The following is a 21,116-nucleotide window of genomic DNA, read 5'->3' as shown; positions in this document are numbered from 1 at the left end:
TGCCTTATTAATTCTAATGATTTCAATGAAGGAAGAGTGTTTGAAGTAAATGGATGACAGTGGCTGAAAATGGAAGAATGACATTAAATTTTTACATCTTTAGTAATTAAAAATTGGTAACAAGCTGCAATGCTTTTTTAAAGTATAGATAAAAATCAAGCTAGTTCAGAGTTGAAATATAATGGCAGTTATTTAAAATCAATACAAAAATGAACTGTGTGTGCATGTTCAGCTGAATAACTGTCTTATGAGGGACACAAATAAATCACTAGCTTAAATAATAATAGATTATTATGAAGGATTAAAACTAATTCCATTTTTTTAAAGGAGAGGGAAGTTTGGTTTTAGCAATCAGAATAGTAATAAAACACTAAGGCAGATATTAAAAGAAATACTTAATTACTTATGGCATAAAAATAAGTGAATAATATGGAATTGTTTTATATTTTAAAAACACCAGACAAATATGATTACTTTCCTTAGAGATTACTAAATAAGTAGAGGAAGTCTGCAGAATAAATCTAATTTATTCTTATTTTAGCAGAGCACTTGATAGTCTAATTTTGCTTAAAAATTAATTTAAGTTGTTTTGTATATTTGCAGTATTTAGTTGATTAAGAGCTGAGTGAAGTATGGTAGCATAGAAAGCACAGATACAGAATTATATTGGTAATTTTAGACAATGAATTTAGAAAATAAAATTGATAAGTGCTACATAGACTGTATGTATGTTTCAAGAAAGATTTGAATGTTTTAGTTTTTTACTCAAAAGAATAATTATTCTTTAGTTTTAGTGATTAGCTTATTACCTAAAAGGGAAAATTTTGGGTTAATGCATTACTATTTAAAGGTTCTATTTTAAATATTTGATGAAGCAAAGATTCATTTTACATTGTGATTTTTTTCACTTAAGTTGATGTTTAGATGAAGGCTTTTTTTTTTAATAATGTGTAGCAATGTCTGAGATGTATGTTAATTCTATGTGTTATTTTTCAGAAAGAATTCTTTGTAGAACTTGGCTTAACTACAGGACAACTGGGTATAGATGACTCTACACAAGTGCCTCCTGGTTAGTATTTCTCCATATGGCATATAATAAATGAACATGAGAGTAAGTTTAAGATTTATCTTATTTTCAAATTAATGTAGTATTTTTTAATATCTGACAACTAACATGCTTTTTGCCTCTACTTGGTTGCTATTAATTTATTGAATAGAATATTGTGTGTTGTAATTATTAGAGTTCAACTAGATTCTGTCTTTCTATTTGAAGGTCTTTAAAATAATTTTGAAAAGACATAAGACATATATAAGTCATTTTGTTGGCAAAATCTTCATTAGCAACACTCGTATTTCCCTTTATTGGACATCACTATCTATTGTTTTTAATATCACTAATTTAAGTGAATACTGACATTCTATCTTGTATAAACTTAGGCTTCAAAAATAGTGTCTCTTCATCCAGAAAATTACCCCGATGTTTCTCTTCTTGTGCATAAATACAATGTGCTTTACATAAAAGACCAGATTAATGTTTAATTATGATAAACAGAAAGCAAAAATTGACATAAAATATGAGAGACCTATATTTTAGTAGAAATCATACTAGACAGGAGTCAGGGAACTGTTCCTGTCTTTCCTCTACCACTGGCTAGTTGTATGACTTGGAGAAGTCACTTTAGATTTCTGGACTTGTTTCTTCCTCTATAAAATAAGGAAGTAGGCTGTTTATTATTATTGCTGTTGTTAATAATAATAAACAGTTATTGAGCATATACTATGTGTTACATGTGTTTTATCTCATTTTAACCACTCAGCAACTCGAGATATAGGTATGTATTATTACCATTTTAAAAACTTTATTAATTCATAATGCATATAGAGAAGTACATATATCATAAGAGAATGGCTTAAACATAAGACAAGATACAATAAACCTCCTAGAAGAAAATATAGGCAAAACATTATCTCACATACATCTCAGCAATGTTCTCCTAGGGCAGTCTACCCAAGCAATAGAAACAAAAGCAAAAATAAACAAGTGGGACCTAATTAAATTTACAAGCTTCTGCACAGCAAAGGAAACCATAGTGAAACAAAGCGACAACCTACAGAATGGGAGAAAATTTTTGCAAAAGATGAAACCGACAAAGGCTTGATCGCCAGAATATATAAGCAGTTCATATGACTCAGTAAGAAAAAAACAAACAACCCAATCCAAAAATGGGCAGAAGACTTAAACAAGCAATTCTCCAACGAAGAAATACAAATGACCAATAGGCACATGAAAAAATGCTCAATATCACTAATTATCAGAGAAATGCAAATCAAAACTACAATGAGGTATCACTTCACACCAGTCAGAATGGCCATCATTCAAAAGTCCACAAATGACAAATGCTGGAGAGGCTGTGGAGAAAAAGGAACCCTCCTACACTGCTGGTGGGAATGCAGTTTGGTGCAGCCACTGTGGAAAACAGTATGGAGATTCCTCAAAAGACTAGGACTAGACTTACCACGTGACCCAGGAATCCCACTCCTGGGCATATATCCAGAAGGAACCCTACTTCAAAAAGACACCTGTACCCCAATGTTCATAGCAGCACTATTTACAATAGCCAAAACATGGAAACAGCCTAAATGTCCATTGACAGATGACTGGATAAAGCAGTTGTGGTATATTTATACAATGGAATACTATTCAGCCATAAAAACAACAACATAACGCCATTTGCAGCAACATGGATGTCCCTGGAGAATGTCATTCTAAGTGAAGTAAGCCAGAAAGAGAAAGAAAAATACCATATGAGATCTCTCATATGTGGAATCTAAAGAAAAGAAAAGAAAAGAAAAAGACAAACAAGCATAAATACAAAACAGAAACAGACTCACAGACAGAGAATACAAACTTGTGGTTGCCAGTGGGGAGGGGGGTGGTAAGGGACAGACTGGGAGTTTGAAATTTGTAGATACTGACAGGCATATGCAAAATGGATAAACAAGATTATATTGTATAGCACAGGGAAATATATACAAGATCTTGTGGTAGCTCATGGTGAAAAAGAATGTGACAATGAATATGTGTATGTTCATGTATAACTGAAAAATTGTGCTCTACACTGGAAATTGGCACATCATTGTAAAGTGACTATAACTCAATAAAATAAAATTTAAAAAGCTTTATTAATGCATAATGCATATAGAAAAGTACATATATCATAAGAAAATGGCTTAATGAATTTTTATGAACTGTACATACCTGTTAAAGTACCACCAGATCAATAAACTGAAGCCCCCTTCTACACTCTTTCAGTCTTTATCTTCTATGTCAGAAATAACTACTATTTTGATTTTTAGCAGCATAGAGTAGTTTTGTCATTTCTTGAACTTCTGTGAGTGGAAGCATATGGTATGCACTCTTTGATGTTTGGCTTCTTTTGTTCAACATTATATTTATGTGATTCAGCCATATTGTTGTATGTATTTGAAGATCTTTTTTTTCCATTATCATGCTCCACTGAGTTCATATATCACAAATTTATTTATTCATTTTACTGTTGATGGGCATTTGGGCAGTTTCAAGCTTAGGGCTATTAAAAATAAAGCTGCTATGAACATCCTACTATGTCTTTCAGTGAACATATGGGCACCCTTTTGTTGAGTATACACCTGGGAATGTAATTTCTCAGTCCTAGGGTTTACAAAAGTTCAGCTTTAGTAGATAACTGCCAAAGAACTTTGAAAAGTGGTAGAAGTACCAGTTTACACTTCCACCAACAATGTCTGTAAGTGGTGGTTGCTCTCCATGCTTGCTAATCCTTGGTGTGTTCCAGCTCCTTTGTTTTAGTCATTTTAGTGGTAGATAGTGGTATTGAACTATGATTTTAATTTCTCATATAATGTGAGGTAGAAGTATTACTACCATTTTAAAGTTGAACAAGTGGAGGTGTTAAGTAACTTAGCCAAGGTCACAAAGCTAGTAAGTGATAGAACCAACATTCAAGACTAAGCAGCTTGCCTCCAAAGCCTGCTGTTATATACTGCCCCCGTTCCTGCCCTTTTTGATAGTCTTTTCTTATTTTATAAGAAGATATCAGATATCTTATAGAATAAGATATTACTACAGTTTAAATGTTTGTGTCCCCCTAAAATTCGTATGTTGAAGTCCTAATCCCCAAGGTGATGGTATTAGGAGGTAAGGCCTTTGGAAAGTAGTTAGGTCAAGGGCAGAGCCCTCATGAGTTTGATTCGTGTCTTTGTAAAAGAGCTTTCTAGCCCCTTCCACCATGTGAGAACATAGCAGAAAGTTGGCAGTCTGAAACCCAGAAGAGGGCCTTCACCAGAACCCAACCATACTGGCACCCTGAACTTGGACTTCTAACCTCCGGAAGTGTGAAGTATAAATTTCTGTTGTTTATAAGCTGCCCAGCCTCTGGATAATTTGTTATAGCAGCCTGAACAAAGTAAGACAAATACCTTATATTTCTATTCATGGCCAGTGATAGCAATGCATAATAAAAAGGAAAGGAAATACACAGCCTTGTATGATAATCATGTTTTTCACTTTGGAAACAACTCTTAAGAATTATTTAAAATTATTCTAAATCTAATAGTAGCTATGCTTTAGAAAACCTATTTTCCCCCTTAATTTAGAGTATAATTCTTTGATTCACTTATAATACAACAAATGTGAGACCCTACTAAGGGCCAAGCACTAGTGAATACATAAATATGACATAATTTTTGCTCTTAGGAATGATAGTGCAGAAAATAAGATTCAGATAACAATCAATTTGGCATTTGCTATTCCTATATATAAGAGGCAGTTGGAGCAGAGAAAAGAACACAAGTCTGCCTATATAGGAGGTTGATAATCTCTTTAGTTGGTGCAATTATTTTTGCTCTCTTTACATCTCAAAGCAGGACTACTAAAAATTGGGTTAAATTGGTATTTATCCAATGAGATTTTTTTTTAGTGGTTTAGCACTAGGATTTTTGCCTGACTTGAGAATTGCTAGTTAACAGTATTACTTGGAAAGAATGGAGTCACATGTAACTACTTTTGCCTATAATTCACTGTTACTTATTTTTCTTAGTCAATGACTATGGCTTTGGTTAAACTAGAAGTGTAATGCTAAATGTTTGAAAATGTTGCTAATACTTGTGTTTGGCTAGAGGCCAGTTTTCTATTTGGGATTAAGAGTTACTTAATGGAACTATATTCTTCTTACTCATCTTTAAAAATCTATGTTACCTATGTTTTATAAATACTATTATTCAATTTTTGTATTTGAAGTACATTCCTCACTTACTAACTTAACAGCCTTATGTAAAAATCAGGAGAAAAGTTCTTACTGTTGTAATATAGAATCCTTATTTAACAATAATAAAAGAGCCATTAAATATATTCATTATTCCTACAAACTCTTGTGCATATGCATTTATTTTAAATACACACATACACACACATGCATATGTACACAAACTTTCTACAGAAAGCATTTATAAGGTCTATGTTAAAAGGATCAGCATTCTTCCATAAGGCTTTATGAAAAGGAGGGGGTCATATATCTGATACTGTTGTCTGCTATATATAATAATGAATCATATTAAATGAGGGTTCTGCTAAATAGACATTTTCTACAGCTTATTTCTAAAAGAAAAAAAACAATCTTCACCTGAAGTGTGTCCATGAAGCGTGCATCAGATAGACGCCCTGTGAAAAAGAGGGCATCGTTGCCTTTGTTGTCAAATAAGGTTTGGGGAAGTCTGTGCCATATACCTTTTTAAGATACACAGTGTATGTTCCTGTCTTAAAGACTGTGGGAAGTCCTAAATTAACTTCTAGTGCAGCCTCTCCCCAACTCATTTCACTAGGGATCTTTTTTTCCCAAGCAAGATCTATTAATATAGATGTATCTATTAATATAGTGGTCCTCAGAGTGTTCTTTGAGTAACACAGAGTGTATATTGCAAATCTGACTTCTTTGGGCTTCTTATTCTTGGACTATAGAAAACAGCACTTAGAAAAATCATTATATTTCATGTAACTGAATAAATTCTGTAGAGGAGTCTTAATTTCATACTACTTTCAGTAATACAACACTAAGCATTCAGTAGTTTTGTCCACTTTTATAAGAGACAGGAATTGGCTGATGACTTTTGATTCTTTGGTTATTGTCTCGGCAATCAGAGCTAATTAAAATGAAACTGGTATTGTTATTTTATATGCAGTCTTTAAAATAAATATATTCAAGTACTTTAGTGATAGAAAATGATTGTATTTTGGCTGGAACCCCAAGCACTTTATTTCATCATGATATAATCTGCTCACTAATTACTTCAGAGCCATTAGGAATAGAATAAACTGAAAGAATAGGATACTTTGATTCAAATATTCTATTTAGTAAAAGCAGCTTTATGGATAATTTTTTAATCTAAAAAACTAACACTGAAAATAGTAACAAATGGAAACTAGAAGTACAGTACCACTTTATATTTAGCTGGGCTAAACCTGGATATCACAGAATAGGCTTTCTTTCTAGAAAACCATTAAAACCTTAGCCCAGGACAGGTCTCCTTCTCCCTCATGTCCAGATCTCACACTGGGGCCCGCTTGTCCCCCTTATGGATGAAGGTACGATTGGGCATCTTCTTCCAGAACAAGCCCGTTTCATCACAATTGAAGATTTGCTCTGGAGGGTAGCCTTTCTCTTCTATAAATTTTTTGAGCTCTTCCGGGAATGCTGCAGCTGCCTTGGCATCAGTCACTGCTGATTCTCCCGTGATCTTTAAGTTCTTACAGCTGCAGCACTTTACATAACTAGCCAGCCATCCCTTACTATGGAAGAATGCTGATCCTTACTAGACTTAATCGAACTCCTGCGTTCTTCTGTGCCCGCCTTGCGGTAGTGCTCGAAGAGACTAAGTGCTTTCTCACACATAATTTTGCCATTAACAAGGATATATATGCTTCTGTGACATCCTCCAGCCACACACCTGATGCCTTCTCAGACTTTGCAAGCACTTGGTCACAAACCAGAGACCATTTTTGCTGTTGTTGGGGCAGCACTAACACTTCCACAAATTTCAGCTTCTTTCTACTTTGTTTTGCAAATGCTTGATTTGTTCTTACCAATCTTATAGCCCACCTTGGCAAGCAATATGCCACTTTTACAGAAGATCTAAGATTTTTATTTTCTTATTGAGAGATAGCACTTTATGCTCCCTCTTAGTTTTTGCTGGATTGTTTTGACCACTTGATTGCTCTTTAGGAGCCATTTTTCACAGAAACAATGGGCGCACACAACGTAAGCAATGCATGAGCGAGACACAAGGTAAACAACACTCAACACAAGTGCTGGAGAGAGGCTGAGGGTCCAGGAAGTGGTGGGAGATTACAGGAGGGACTGCCAGCACATCAGTTCACTGTTGCAGATTCAGTGTAGTGCTTGGCACACAGCAAATTCAAGTTTTGCTTTTTGGAACTTTCTGGAATTTTTTTTCAAGTATTTTCAATCTGCAGTTGGCTGAAGCCACGATGTGGAACCCACAAATATGGAGGGTGGACTGTAGTATCAGTAGCGCTGCTGTGAATATTCTTGTATAAGTCTCTTGGTGCACATCGGTACACATTAGGGTGTACACCTGACAGTGATGTGCTGCTGACTGTCCTAGGGTGTGCATATAGTCAGTGTTAGTAGATGTTGCCAAACAGTTTTCCAAGGTGATTGTACTAATTTACACTCCACCACCTTTGTACGAGAAGCTTATTTGCTCCATTTTCTTTACATTTAAAATTCTTGGTCTTTTTCATTTTAGCCATTGTGGTGAGTGCGCATTTCATAATGGTTTTAATTGCACTTCTCTGTTGATTAATGTGGTTGAACATCTGTTCGTGTGTTCATTGGTCCTTTGGATCACCCCTTTTGTAAAGGACCTGTTCACATCTTCTGCCTATTTGTGACTTACCTGTGCTTTATCTGTTCTGAATATAAGTCTTTTGCTGGATATACGTATTGTAAAATATTTTCTCCCTCTCTCTGACTTACTTTTTCACTCTCAATAGTGTCTTTTGATGAACAGAAAGTTTTTGGTTTTAATGTAATCCAGTTTATGAGGTTTTTTTCATTATGATTAGCACTTAGGAAACAAATCTGCTTCTCCCACATAATCTTTTTAAATGGCATTTGTATACTGGGATTTTACCTATATAGTGTTAAGGCTTTTATTAGATATGCTTTCATGGTAGATTAGAGTAGAAGTAGGGATTTGCAAATGAAGCTGTCAACAGGTTTAGTTTTTAGGGAAAAAAAAATCAAAGATGATTGGACAGAAAAATTTGTGTTGTGAGAAGATACTCTGTATTATTTGAACAAAGGAAAGGCATTTATACGTTTTTTCTTCTAATTAAATGTGCTTAACTTCCTTTTAATTTCTACAAACTAAACAATTTAAAAAAAAGATTTTTCTACATGTAAAGAGAAATATTCTTATAGTTTCCTATAGAGCCATTCAGCTTTGAAAATAATTAAGTGTCAATACCAGAGAAAAATAGATAATACTGTTCTAAATGTGGCTGATCATATTTGTGTCTGATTATTTTATTTTATCATTTTTAGAACTTTTTGAAAATGAGCATGTACGTATTGGGCAAAAAGGTAAGCTTTTGATTTGCTTACTATAATTTCTGAAAATGAGACAGTCCTAAGTAAATGTCTGCATAGTATACCCCCAACTGAAATTTAATCTCTGAAAAGCTAAAAACCTAAAAAGGAATAATATTTAACGATGTAGATAAGACAATGGGAACCTTAATAAAGAGGGGAAATGCATCATTTTGGCTTTTCCAATAAATGTTAGATAAAGCAGTACACAGATGGTTCACTAAAAGGAAATAAATGCAGGCACACATTCCTCAAGGAAGTTAGCTTAATCCGTTCAACGGTAGAATTTCATTTTAAAATCAAAGAGGCAGGTTCTCTCTTTGATGTGCTCACACACTTCTTATTAGTGTTAATAGGAATATGCTTCTGCATCAGGAGAAAATAATAACTGTCTCACTTCCTGATGTCTGTTCACAATGGCAGGAGTTAGTAATTGAAGCAGCTCTTAGCGTTCTGGAGAATAAATTTTCCCCATCTTTTGAAGATTCTTTTCCTTGTTTTTATAAATCCTGTTTTGCCTTTGAAATATGAAATGCAGATAAGTCTTTGTATCAGAATGAACTTTCTGTGGCAATTATATTATCATGTTCTAAACTCCCTGGTTCAGTTTTTCAGAATTTTATTTATTTCAAAGACTTCATTTTATGATTCGATATTTTCATTAAACACAGTTGCAAATTGAAGAATATGTTTCATCTCTTTTTATTTCATATGGTCCTTTTATTTCTTTTGGTCTTATCATTTTCATTTAGTGAAAGATTTTTTTCTCCCTTTTCTTTTAAAAAAATATAGGAAAACAATATTGTTAGACAAATATCAGCGGTTGTCTAGTTTGCCTTCTTTTGTGGGGTTTTTTGTTTTGTTTTGTTTGTTTGGGGGGGTGCTTAATTTCCAGATTTAATAGCTAGTATTGTCATGAAAATGAAAATGAAAGCAAAAGGATAATATATTAATTTTGTGAACCTGACTGTGAACAATTTTTGGCCTTCGTAAAAGATTGTCAGATCTTTTTTGTTTTTACTTCTTTAAAAATCCCTCTTTTCTGTTGATTTTGGCAAAAAGCTAAAAAAAAATCTAATAGGATGGATATCTACATCCTTTATAACTCTTAGCCATAATACTTCAAATAATGTACTACTTCCAAATACTAGAACATTCATGACTTAGTAGATAGAATACACATAAGAAATACACGGTTTCTGTAGATATGACCTTACTTGATCATGGAGTCCAAAAATTATTACATATATGCAAAACTAGTTTCAGATCCATGGAACTATAGTTAAAGCAAAGTCATCTCAAGATACCTGCTTTAAAAACTTTCCCTGGGTTGGGTAGGAGGTGGAAGAGCTTAAGGCTTAAAACTTACAGGGCTGTAAATAAGGCCACATCAAAGTTCAGGGAGTAAAAGGTGTGATGTAAGTATGTTCGATGTAAAGATAAAATGTTAGCTTCCCAAAAGATTTTTAATGAAATATTTCAGTGTTATATCTTACATTATGAATTTCCTAATGAGATTTTAATACACTTTTGACAGTTCTAGCAGAGCAAGATAGTGCTGCCGCTCAGCAGTATGTCAGGCAAGGAAGCCCCACAGCGCTGAGAGCTGAACTGTGGGCTCTCATTTTGAATATTTCCAGTCAACCTGAGGTAAGGAGAAAACGGATGGCCCAATTTGAGCTATTGGTATTTATTTTTCAAAGACCCTTTATTCAAAATGGAAATACTTTTTTTCTTAGTTTAGTATTTATCCCCTTTTTAATTGTCAAATTCGTTATAGTTGAATAGAGTTCTAAGACAAGATTAACATCTAATTAAATCACTGTGTGCTTAACATAGAAGTTTTTGTTATTAATAATTGTTTGGATACTGTGAACCTATACATACAACAGAACAACAAGTAACACTTTAAGAAGTGGAGTCCACCAGCTTAGATCAGTGAAGGTGTATGATAGAATTGGAATGTTAGAATCGGGAGAAATAAAGATGGGCAACTTGGTATATGTAAATGAGTACTTTGTCTCTGCAGTTACTTTCGAAATATACACTATTTTTATGGTACTAAAAGTTGGCAGATTATGTGGGATTGTTATTTTTGTAAGTATAAGAACATTTTATTTTAGGGAATATAATGAATACGAAGAGAAATCACCAACAGGTAGGTAATAGATCAATAAAGAAAAAATATATAAGACCTAGATTCTTTTTGAAATATTTTAGGGTGTCTTTTTTTTTTGCATAAGCTTATTGGTCCTTTGAGTCATCTGTGTGAAGATTTTAATAAATAGCAAACTAACAGTTCCCTAGCCTAGTGGTTAAAAATGTGGGTTTTGTTTGGAATCATATGACCTGGTTTCAACTCCTAGCTCCCCAGACTTATTTGAAGTAACTCATTGAGTGAGCAAAGTTTCTTCAAATTTCAACTTTCCCATACTTAAATATGGTTAATAATATTTATATCACAGAGTAGTTGTGAGAGTTAAATGAAATCTGTATGAGTCTTTTATTAACACAGTACCTGAGATAACTGGTCACCATTAATGGTAGCAATAATAATTACATATTACATGTAATTATGTTATAAATTAATTATAATTTATAATAATGCAGTTTTTTAAGAAAATCAAACATTATTAACATCTATTATAAAGACTACACACTTAACCTTTGCAAATTACATATGCATGCATGCCTATATGTGTATGAAAGAAAGAGCATTTTAAATCTCCCTCTGTGAACAGCACAGTCAAAAATCACCTAATTCCTTTTTGAAAGACTAAACTTTGTCATTTATTTTAGAGCAGTTTTAAACCAAATAATACTGCTGAATTTTTGTAGGGACATTTTAAAAGTAACAGTTTACAAAACAGATTTGAATGTATGTTGAGTATTTTTTGTGACTGTATCAATTCTTGTACAAGTGGCAAGTCTTGTCCTGATCTACTGTGTAGATGACCTGCCAGCTTCACTCAGGAGCTAGGTTAAGAAATCCTGTCTCTGCAGAGGAACTAACAACTACCATTTCAAAAACAGATTTAGAATTTTTCCAGAAATATCACTGTAGAATGAAAGCAGTAATCTTGGATAATGATTGTTATTATAATGTTTAAAGGCAGTTTTTACACTTGAAATCTGCAGCTAATAGTTATCTTAATTTTCTGTAGGCAAAATGACAAATATGTAATTACATTATAGGACAAGGTGAGATCTGTAAATAGATATGTAAATAGAAATTAATATTATCAGAAAGGCAATCTTGATTTTATTGAATCACTTCGTCACTTACACTTATTTTCAGCTGTAAAGTGTGACCTGAACAAACTGTAGCAGTTCCAAAATAATTGTTGTAGGTGGTACTTTAGAGGGGGAAGGGAAGGGAGGAAAAAAGGAAGAATACTTTTTTTGAAGAATACATTATCAGAAATTTTTGTTCAGTTACTTTTCAGTCAGTTAAAATAAACTACACATACAAATGCATCCTAATTGAGGAGTTAGATAAATGGAATATTTCACATTTCATACCCATAAAGCCATTTTTAAAATTAAATCTCAATGGAAAGACTTGGGATATAATGCTTTAAGTTCCTAGCAGTTAGTTTATTTGGTACTTTCACTAGAACATTATCTGTGATTATTTTTCTCTTTTTAAGAAAGTATGTGATTTTTAAAAGGATTGCTTTTACATTATTTTCTACCAATCTCTAGGTGTATATCAAAATATCCATATTCATATTTAATTTTTTTGCCTTAATTTCAGTTTGCTGAGTAAGTGAAGACAGAAAATTTTGTTATACTTTATTCTACGTTCTTGCTTACTGAGAGAATAGCCAAGATGAGTAGTAACATTTAACATTTTCTTTAATGATTTCATAATAAGGTTCTCCACAACCTCACCTCAAAGGCTACAACAATGCTTCCTAGATCTTTCTGGTCAGCTCATCTAGTCTTCACAATGCCTGTTTCCGGCCTTCACTCTCCTCACCACTTCTTCTCAGAATGTTAGCAAACGATCTCACCTTCTTCTATCCAGAGGAAACAGAAGTCTTTAGAAGAAACTCATTTTAATTCCTTCCACCAAATCTGTAAACCTAGTTACATCACACCTGTTCTTGCCTCCTCTACTTTTACAGCTAAACCTTGTGAAAGAAAAGTCTATGCTGGATGCTCCTGCTTCCTTAATTTCATCAGTCACTCAGTCTGCCAGTCTGGCGTACACCCCACTACATGCCCGGAACTGTCCTAGTAAAGTTACCGAGGAACCATGGACACATTCTAGTCTTTACATCTACCGCATTTGATCCTGTTGTCTACTCTGTCCTTGAAATATTCTTGGTCTTTAATCACCATGTTTTCTTAGTTGTTCTTTCCCTCTTTTTCTTCTCTTTTTTTTTCAAGTCTGTATTTGAGTTCCTCTGCTGTACCGTAAGTGCTTGAATTTCTCAGAATTCCATTTTTTTCTCCTTAATGTCATTTCTTTATTGTTTTAGAATCCAGTCAGTATCCCACATTGCATTGAATTGTTTTGTCTCCTTAACCTTTGACAGTTCCCCATTCTTTTCTTTATTTCATGATCTTCACACCTTTGAAGAATTCAGAATTCCATTTTGATCCTCTTTTGATTCTATGCGTTTTCCCTGGACTATCTCATCCACAAGTCCCTCTTACCTAATGGCTTCAATTCTGTTTTCAACCAAACTTAAGCCTAAAAGTTTTATTCTCAGTTGCCTGCAGAACTCCAGTACATGCTCTGAAGTGTATCAGACTGCTGATGTCTAAAAGAAAAGGCGTAATCTTTACCTCAGTGTGTTTGTGGTCATCCAAGAGATGCTGTATTGTCTCTCTTCCCACCATGCTGTTCTCTCCCTGAAAAAACTTTCTCAGACTTTTGTCTTCTTAGATACTTCTGCACTTCTTTCATGTGTAGCTTGTTCCATCACCTTTTCTGAGAAGACTTCCTGACTTCTCCTTACTTTGTCTTCTCCCAACTCCATCACTGCCACAGTTAGATACTTCCTTCTTCTTTTCTCCTACCATAATGAGGACAGGAGCAATGACCTAAAGACAGAGAATCATATATCATACCTCTTACTGTATTTGGCTGTCTCCCTTTCTAGATTGAGTACCTAAGGACAGGAATTTTTTTTTTCTTCATCAACTCTAATGTCAATATCTTGAACAGTGACTAGAAATGGTAGGCCCATGTAAATGCTCAATGAATAATTAACTGTAAAATGTTAGAAGTGTTCTGTGCGTTCTTTGATTTCCTGAGAGTACATTTCCTTTTTCCTTTAGTTAAAAAGATAGTTTAAGTCTGCATAAAACACCAAATAAATACATATACTAAAATTTAAATATTCTCTGATGCTGAAAATTTGCTTTATCTTGTTTTTCAGAGATTGCTTTTTATAATCATAACTTATTACTCTTAAATATCAATATTGTCAGAGCTTATACAAGGTACTCTTAAAATATCCTATTATATTGTTGGCAATTGTTGTATTTTATAAATGCTTGTGTGTTTTATAGAATAAATTTAAAATACTAATATAAAATTGTCCCTTATCATTATAACATTATGTTGTAATTTTGACTCTTCTATCTATGTATTTCCTTCATTTTATATGAATAAATTACACTAAAAACTATTGAAACCAAATACCATAGACTGGGAATTAGGAGGACTAATTCAGTCCCTAGATATTTCTGTAATTTTGGCTAAGGCAGTTAACTTGGCCAGATCTCATTTTCTTAATGTACAAATAAGAAAAATGGATGAAGTTTATCTAAGGTCCCTTCTAGGTCTCAAATTCTCTGATATATTTTTCTTTTTTCTCTAGAAATGAAAGTAGATTTTTGTTAGTAACTCTCTTCTATGTCTAAAGTTAAACATTAAGTTATCCACAATTTTCTGAAGATACATATATATTTTGGGTTTTTTTGGGGGGGTAATTAGGTTTGTTTATTTATTTGTTTATTTATTTAATGGAGGTACTGAGGATTGAACCCAAGATCTCATGCATGCTACACATGCAATCTACCACTGAGTTATACCCCAACTCCTCTGAAGATATCTTTCTTATGGAAGCATACTGTACTAAAATCAGAATTTTAGTGATTTCCTTTTATTAAAATATTTATTTTCTAGCTTGGTCATGAAGCATATTTGTTATTAATTTATAATGAGAAGGATTATAAATGCAATTACAAACAAATTATTATTTAGAATAGCAATTAAAATGAAATTCCCTGTGGGAATTTATAAGTTATAGCTAATCATGCAGGTATAAATACATGCCTGCAGTATATATTATCTAAAGAAATATTTCCTTTAATTGATTTTACTTTGCTCTTTTATGTTAATATAAATGTAAACCAAGACAACTTTTAAATAACAAAATACAAGTAATAAATTAAAATTATTCAAACTGTTCTAAAGCAATATTTCTTTATTAAGACTAGATTTTTTAGAGCTGTTTTAAGTTTTCAGCAAAATTGAGGGGAAGATACAGAGATCTCTCATACCTTCTACCTTGACACATGGGTAGCCTCCCCAGTTATTAACATCTTCCACCAGAGTGGTACATTTGTTACAACTGATTGAACTTGTACTGACACATCATAATCACTCAAAGTCCAATGTTCCCATTAAGGTTCATCTTGGTGTACTTTCTATGGGTTTGTATGTATAATATTATACATAACATATAATAACATATATGTTATGTATAATATTATAATAACATATAATAACATATGTATAATAACAGGTAGTGTTTTCACTGCTATAAAAAAATTCTCCTAGCTCCATCCTCCCCTTTTCCCCCAACTCCCCTCTGTCCCCATAGTTTTGCCTTTTATAGAACGTCATATAGTTGAATTGTATATTTTGTAGCCTTTTCAGATTGGATTCTTTCACTTAGTAATACATATTTAAGGTTTCTCCATGTCTTTTCATGGCTTGATAGTTTTCGTTTCTTTTTGGTGCTGAATAATCCATTGTCTGACTGTACCACAGTTTATTCATTCACCTACTGAAGGACACCTTGGTTGCTTTCAAGTTTTGGCAATTATCAATAAAGCTGTTGTCAACACCTGAATGTAGGTTTTTGTGTGGACACAGTTTTCAGCTCCTTTGGGTAAAAACCAAGGAGCACAACTGCTGAACCATATGGTAAGAGAATGCTTAGTTTCGTGAAAACCACCAAACTATATTCCAAAATGGCTCTCCCAATCTGTACTTCCACCAGCAGTGAATGAGAGCCCTTGTTGCTCCATATCCACAACAGCATTTCGTGTCGTCAGTGCTGGGAATTTTGGCCATCCTACTAGACGTGTAGTGGTATCTCACTGTGGTTTTAATTTGCATTTCCCTGGTGACATATGGTGTGGAACGTCTTTCATATGCTTATTATCTGTCTATATGTCTTATTTGGTGAAGTGTCTGTTAAGGTCTTTGGCCCACTTTTTAATTGGGTTTTTTGTTTTCTTAGTGTTGAGTTTTAAGAGTTCTTTGTAAATCTGCAATAACAGTTCTTCATCAGATGTGTCTTTTGCAGAGCATGGTTTTCAATTTTAATGAAGCCAGGTTAGTCACTATTTCTTTCATGGATCATGTCTTTGGTGTTATATCTAAAAAGACATCACTATACCTGAGGTCATCTAGGTTTTCTTCTGCTATCTTTGAGGAGTTTTATAGTTTTGCATTTTACATTTAGGTCTGTGATCCATTTTGAGTTAATTTTTGTGAAGGATGAAAGATGTGTGTCTAGATTAATTTTTTTTTGCATGTGAATATCTGTTTCAGTATCATTTGTTGAAAACACTGTCTTTGCTCCTTTGTATTGTGTTTGCTTTTTGTCAAAGATCTCTTGACTATATTTATGTGGGTCTGTTTCTGGAATCTTTATTCTGTTTTATTGATCTATTTGTTTTTTTGCCACACCACACTGTCTTGATGACTGTAGTTTTATAGTAAGTCATGAAGTTGAGTAGTGTGTCAGCTCTCCAACTTTGTTCTTCTCATGCAATGTTGTGTTGGCTATTCTGGGTCTTTTTGCTTTTCCACATAAACCTCAGAATCAGTCTGTTGATGTTGACAAAACAGCTTACTGGGATTTTGATTAGGATTGCATTGAATCTGTAGATGAAGTTGGGAAGAATGCATATCTTTACAATATTGAGTCTTCCTAGACATGAACATGGATATCTCTCTATTTATTTGTTTCCTCTTTGATTTTGTCCATCAGAGTTTTATAGTTTTCCTCATATAGATCTTGTACATATTTTGTTAGATTTATACCTAAGTTGACATCATTTTTGGGTAGTAATATAAATATTTTGTTTTTAATTTCAAATTTCACTTGTTCATTGCTTGTATATAGGAAATTTAATTTTGTATATTAATCTGATATCTTACAACCTTGCTGTAATTGCTCAGTAGTTTCAGAAGTATTTTGATCTGGTCTTTTGGATTTTTTACGTAGACAATCATGTCATTTGTAAACAAAGACAGTTTTATTTCTTCCTTCCTGATCTGTATACCTTTTGTTTCCTTTTCTTGTTGTATATCATTAGTTAGAAATTCCAGCATGATTTTGAAAGGAGTGGTGAGATGGGACACCCTTACCTTGTACCTGATTTTAGGGGAAAAACCTTGAATATCTCACCCTTAAGTATGATGTTAGCTGTACATTTTTGGTAAATATTCTTTATTAAATTGAGAAGTTCCCTTCTATTCCTAGTTTACTGAGAGTTTTTATTGTGAATGTGTGTTAGATTTTTCCAGATGCTTTTTCTGTACCTATTGATATGATCATGTGTTTTTTTCTTTTTTATCCTGTTGATGTGATGGACTACATTAACTGATTTTCAAAAGTTGAACCAGTCTTGCAGACTTGGGATAAAATCCACTTAGTTGTGATGTATAATTCTGTGTTTACATTGTTGGTTTGATTTTGCTAACATTTTGCGGAGAATTTTTACGTCTGTGTTCATGAGAGATATTCATCTGTAGTTTTCTTTTCTTGTAATGTCTTTGTCCTGTTTTGGTATTAGGCTAATGCTGGCTTCATAGAATAAGTTGGGAATTATTCCCTCTGCTTCTGTCCTTTGAAAGAAATTGTAGAGGATTGGTAGAATTTCTTCCTTAAATGTTTGGTAGAATTCACCAGTGAACCCCTCTGGGCCTGTTAACTGTCTGTTTTGAAAGGATATTAGTTGTTAAATCAATTGCTTTAATAGATACAGGCCTATTCAGATTGTCTGTTTCTTCTTGTGTGAATTTTGGCAAATTGTTTTGTGAAGTAATTGATCCATTTTACCTGGATTATCAAATTTGTGGGCAGATTATTCATTTATCCCTTTCATAGTTCATAGTATTCCTTTATTATCTTTTTTAATGTCCACATGATCTGTAGTGATGTTTCTTCTTTCATTTCTGATTTGGGTAAGTTGTGTCCTTTCTGTTTTTTTTTTTTTTTTTTTCAGTTAGCCCGGCTAGAGGCTCACCAGTTTGATTGACCTTTTCAAAGAACCAGCTTTTGGTTTCGATGATTTTTCTGTTTTGATTTCCTGTTGTTAATTTCATTTATTTCTGTTCTAAGTCATATCATTTCTTTTCTTCTGCTTACTTTCAATTTAATTTGCCTTTTTCTAGTTTCCTAGAGTAAAAACTAAGATTATTGATTCTAGATCTTTCTTGTTTTCTAATAATATGCATTCAGTTTTATAAATTTCCCTCCAAGCACTACTTTTACCGCATCCCATGAATTTTACTAAGCTACATTTTCATTTAGTTCAATGTATTTTAAAATTTCTTTTGAGATTTCTTCTTTGACCCATGTGTTTTTTAGAAGTATGTTGTTTAATCACTATGTATTTGGGGGTTTCCAATTATCTTTCTATTATTGACTTCTAGTTTAATTCCACTGTGGTCCGAGAGCTGACATTGTATGATTTCTGTTCTTTTAAATTTGTTAAGGTTATGTTTTATGACCCAGAATGTGGTCTATCTTGGGAATGTTCCATGTGAACTTGAGAAATATGTATATTCTGTTGTTGTTGGATGAAGTAATAAATAGATGTCCATTGTATCAAGTTAATCGATGGTATTGTTGAGTTCAACCTTGACCTTACTGATTTTCTGCCTCCTGAATCCATTTCTGATAGAGAAGTGTTGAAGTTTTATTTCAACTGGAAGTGCATGGTATACTTAGTAAATGATGTGGATAACAATTTTTGAAAGAAAACAGTCAGACCTTTCCTACCATATATAAAAATAAGTTCCAGGTAGATTATAAGTATTTAAATTAAAACATAGCAATTTTAGGAAGATATTTTTGTAAACATGTAGTGTAGGAGAGGCTTGTGTAAGGCAAGAAGCCTAGAACATAAAGAATTTTTTAAAAGATTTTTTTTAAAACTTTGCCAATGTGAACCATAAACAAAATCAAATAACAACACAATTTAATTTGAAGAAAAAGCTTTTGTAACACAAATGACAAAGGGATAATCCTACTTATAAAAAAGAGTCTGACAAATTACTAAAATAAATATAATCTAGAGGAAAATAGGTAAATCATTGAAGTGGAAATTCAAATGGCTGATAAGCATATGAAAGAATGTTCAACTTTACTGGTATTTGAGAAAGTGCAAATTAATACAACAATATGATAAGCCATTTTTTATCCATGGAAAAGTTAAAATGATGAGGATATAGGTAAACTTTTACTCTCATGGGGTGCTGGTGGGAATTTGAATTGATGCTTTTTTGGAAAGTAGGCAGTCTGTAGTACAACTAAAGATATATGTAGCCTTCAGCCTTCAATCCTAATGTTGCCAGTGTATCGCATAGACACAAAAGCATATGTGCATGGGGATATTTATTGCAGTATTTGTTGTGACAAACAACTAGAAACAACCTGAATATCCATCTATAGGGGGATGGTTAAATAAATTGTGATACACTGGCAGCACTGCTTTAAAAATATTAAAGTGTATGTAGTTATTAAAAAGAATAAGATAGATATATATTTGTTGACAGAGATGACATATCACTGGAAGCTGAATAATAAATATAGAGTGATTCCATTTTATGTTAAAAAACCATAACTAAAATCCCTAACTATGATATATGTTTGTATAAGCATGAAGAAAATTATGGAAAAACACAAATTATAATAATGTTATAGATACAACATAAATAAAATGTTTCTTCAGGGAGGTGGGATGGAAGAAAGAAAGATTATTAGCTTTTTCTTTATCCAGCTTCAGACTGCCTCACTTATTTTAATGGTCATATATCATTTTTTAATTTTAAACTTATTGTATTTTTAAAAAGAGACATGACTCTAAGCTTCTCAACTTTTCCACTACGTTCACTAGAAAACATTAAAGTATAATACTATGCCCTTTGCCAGTTGTCAAGGATTGGTATTTGAATTAGGTGTTGTTCCTGCCTTTAAAAATGTTCTTTTACTCTAGCCAGAGAGATGAATTTAATGTATACAATAGAGTAAATAAAATAGTAAATTATTTTGCTCAGGTAAGAAGTCAAAACATCATCATAAAAAAAAAAGAAATCAAAACATCATGAATGAGAACAAAGTAAGGCTTTTTATTTAAAATTAAAGTGACTAAAAATAGCCAGTAAATCCCCAGATTATCTTGAGGCAAAGAGCACTTTGACTCAAATCAGAGAACTGTGTATTAAGAGTCTTTTCAAGGCAAATAAATCATATTTCAGGAAAAATAGGGTTGGGAATCACTCTGCCAAGGCAGCTGCGTTCAACAGATATTCTTCTTTGTCCCAGATGACCCTGTTTCACACCTCTTGCTTGTTTGAGGGAGTATCTTCAGAAAGAATCACACAGACTGGTGTGTACTGATGGAGCCTAGCAGTATGGGTCTGGGCAGAAACCAGGGCTCGAGTGCCTGGGAGATGGCTGGAGGGTTTGGGAGGAACACAGGGATCAGCTAAAGTAATGAGATGATATTTCCATCTCTTTAACACAGCTACTACCCTCTTACTCTTAACCTTCTTCTTCTTTTTTTTTTTTTCTAACCTTTATTACGAATGCCTGACCCGCTATTAATCTGATGCTTAACTGGATTACATCTTAAATCTCTCCTCCCTCTTTCCCTTCCTCTGGCTTTCCTTCTTTTCCTTCCCTCCCCTTTTCTCTCCTTCCTGTCTTTCCTCTCTTCCTTCTATTTCTTATTCTCTATTAAATTAAACATTAGCGTAGGCATATCACTGTTTAGAGTTAATCAGGTTTTCTATTGCTGTAGTACCATATTCTATTATTTTTTAAAACCTGACTTTTTTTCTTATGCTATTTGATTGCTTTTACTACCTCAGGGATGATTTAGTATGTTTAAATTTTTTTTATTTTATAGTAATTAAGGTTTTAGAAAGACAGTATAGGGTAGTCATTCTAGGTTTTTATATAG

The 21,116-nt window shown here is 33.1% G+C and overlaps 1 protein-coding gene across 7 annotated transcripts in view; it reads left to right on the top strand.

Moving 5' to 3' along the window:
- The window catches only part of TBC1D19 (TBC1 domain family member 19), a 145,217-nt gene that overhangs the window by 57,536 nt on the left and 66,565 nt on the right, over positions 1–21,116 (top strand). For all 7 annotated transcript variants that reach the window (XM_074349540.1, XM_074349546.1, XM_074349554.1 and 4 more), the window contains 3 exons: positions 997–1,069; positions 8,622–8,660; positions 10,204–10,316. In XM_074349540.1, the coding sequence (XP_074205641.1) occupies positions 997–1,069; positions 8,622–8,660; positions 10,204–10,316 (225 nt within the window). The remainder of the gene's footprint in view (positions 1–996; positions 1,070–8,621; positions 8,661–10,203; positions 10,317–21,116) is intronic.

This window comes from Camelus bactrianus, chromosome 2 (genome assembly GCF_048773025.1).
Source record: "Camelus bactrianus isolate YW-2024 breed Bactrian camel chromosome 2, ASM4877302v1, whole genome shotgun sequence".
NCBI classification, from domain to species: domain Eukaryota; kingdom Metazoa; phylum Chordata; class Mammalia; order Artiodactyla; family Camelidae; genus Camelus; species Camelus bactrianus.
This window is presented reverse-complemented; position numbering and strand designations above follow the sequence as displayed.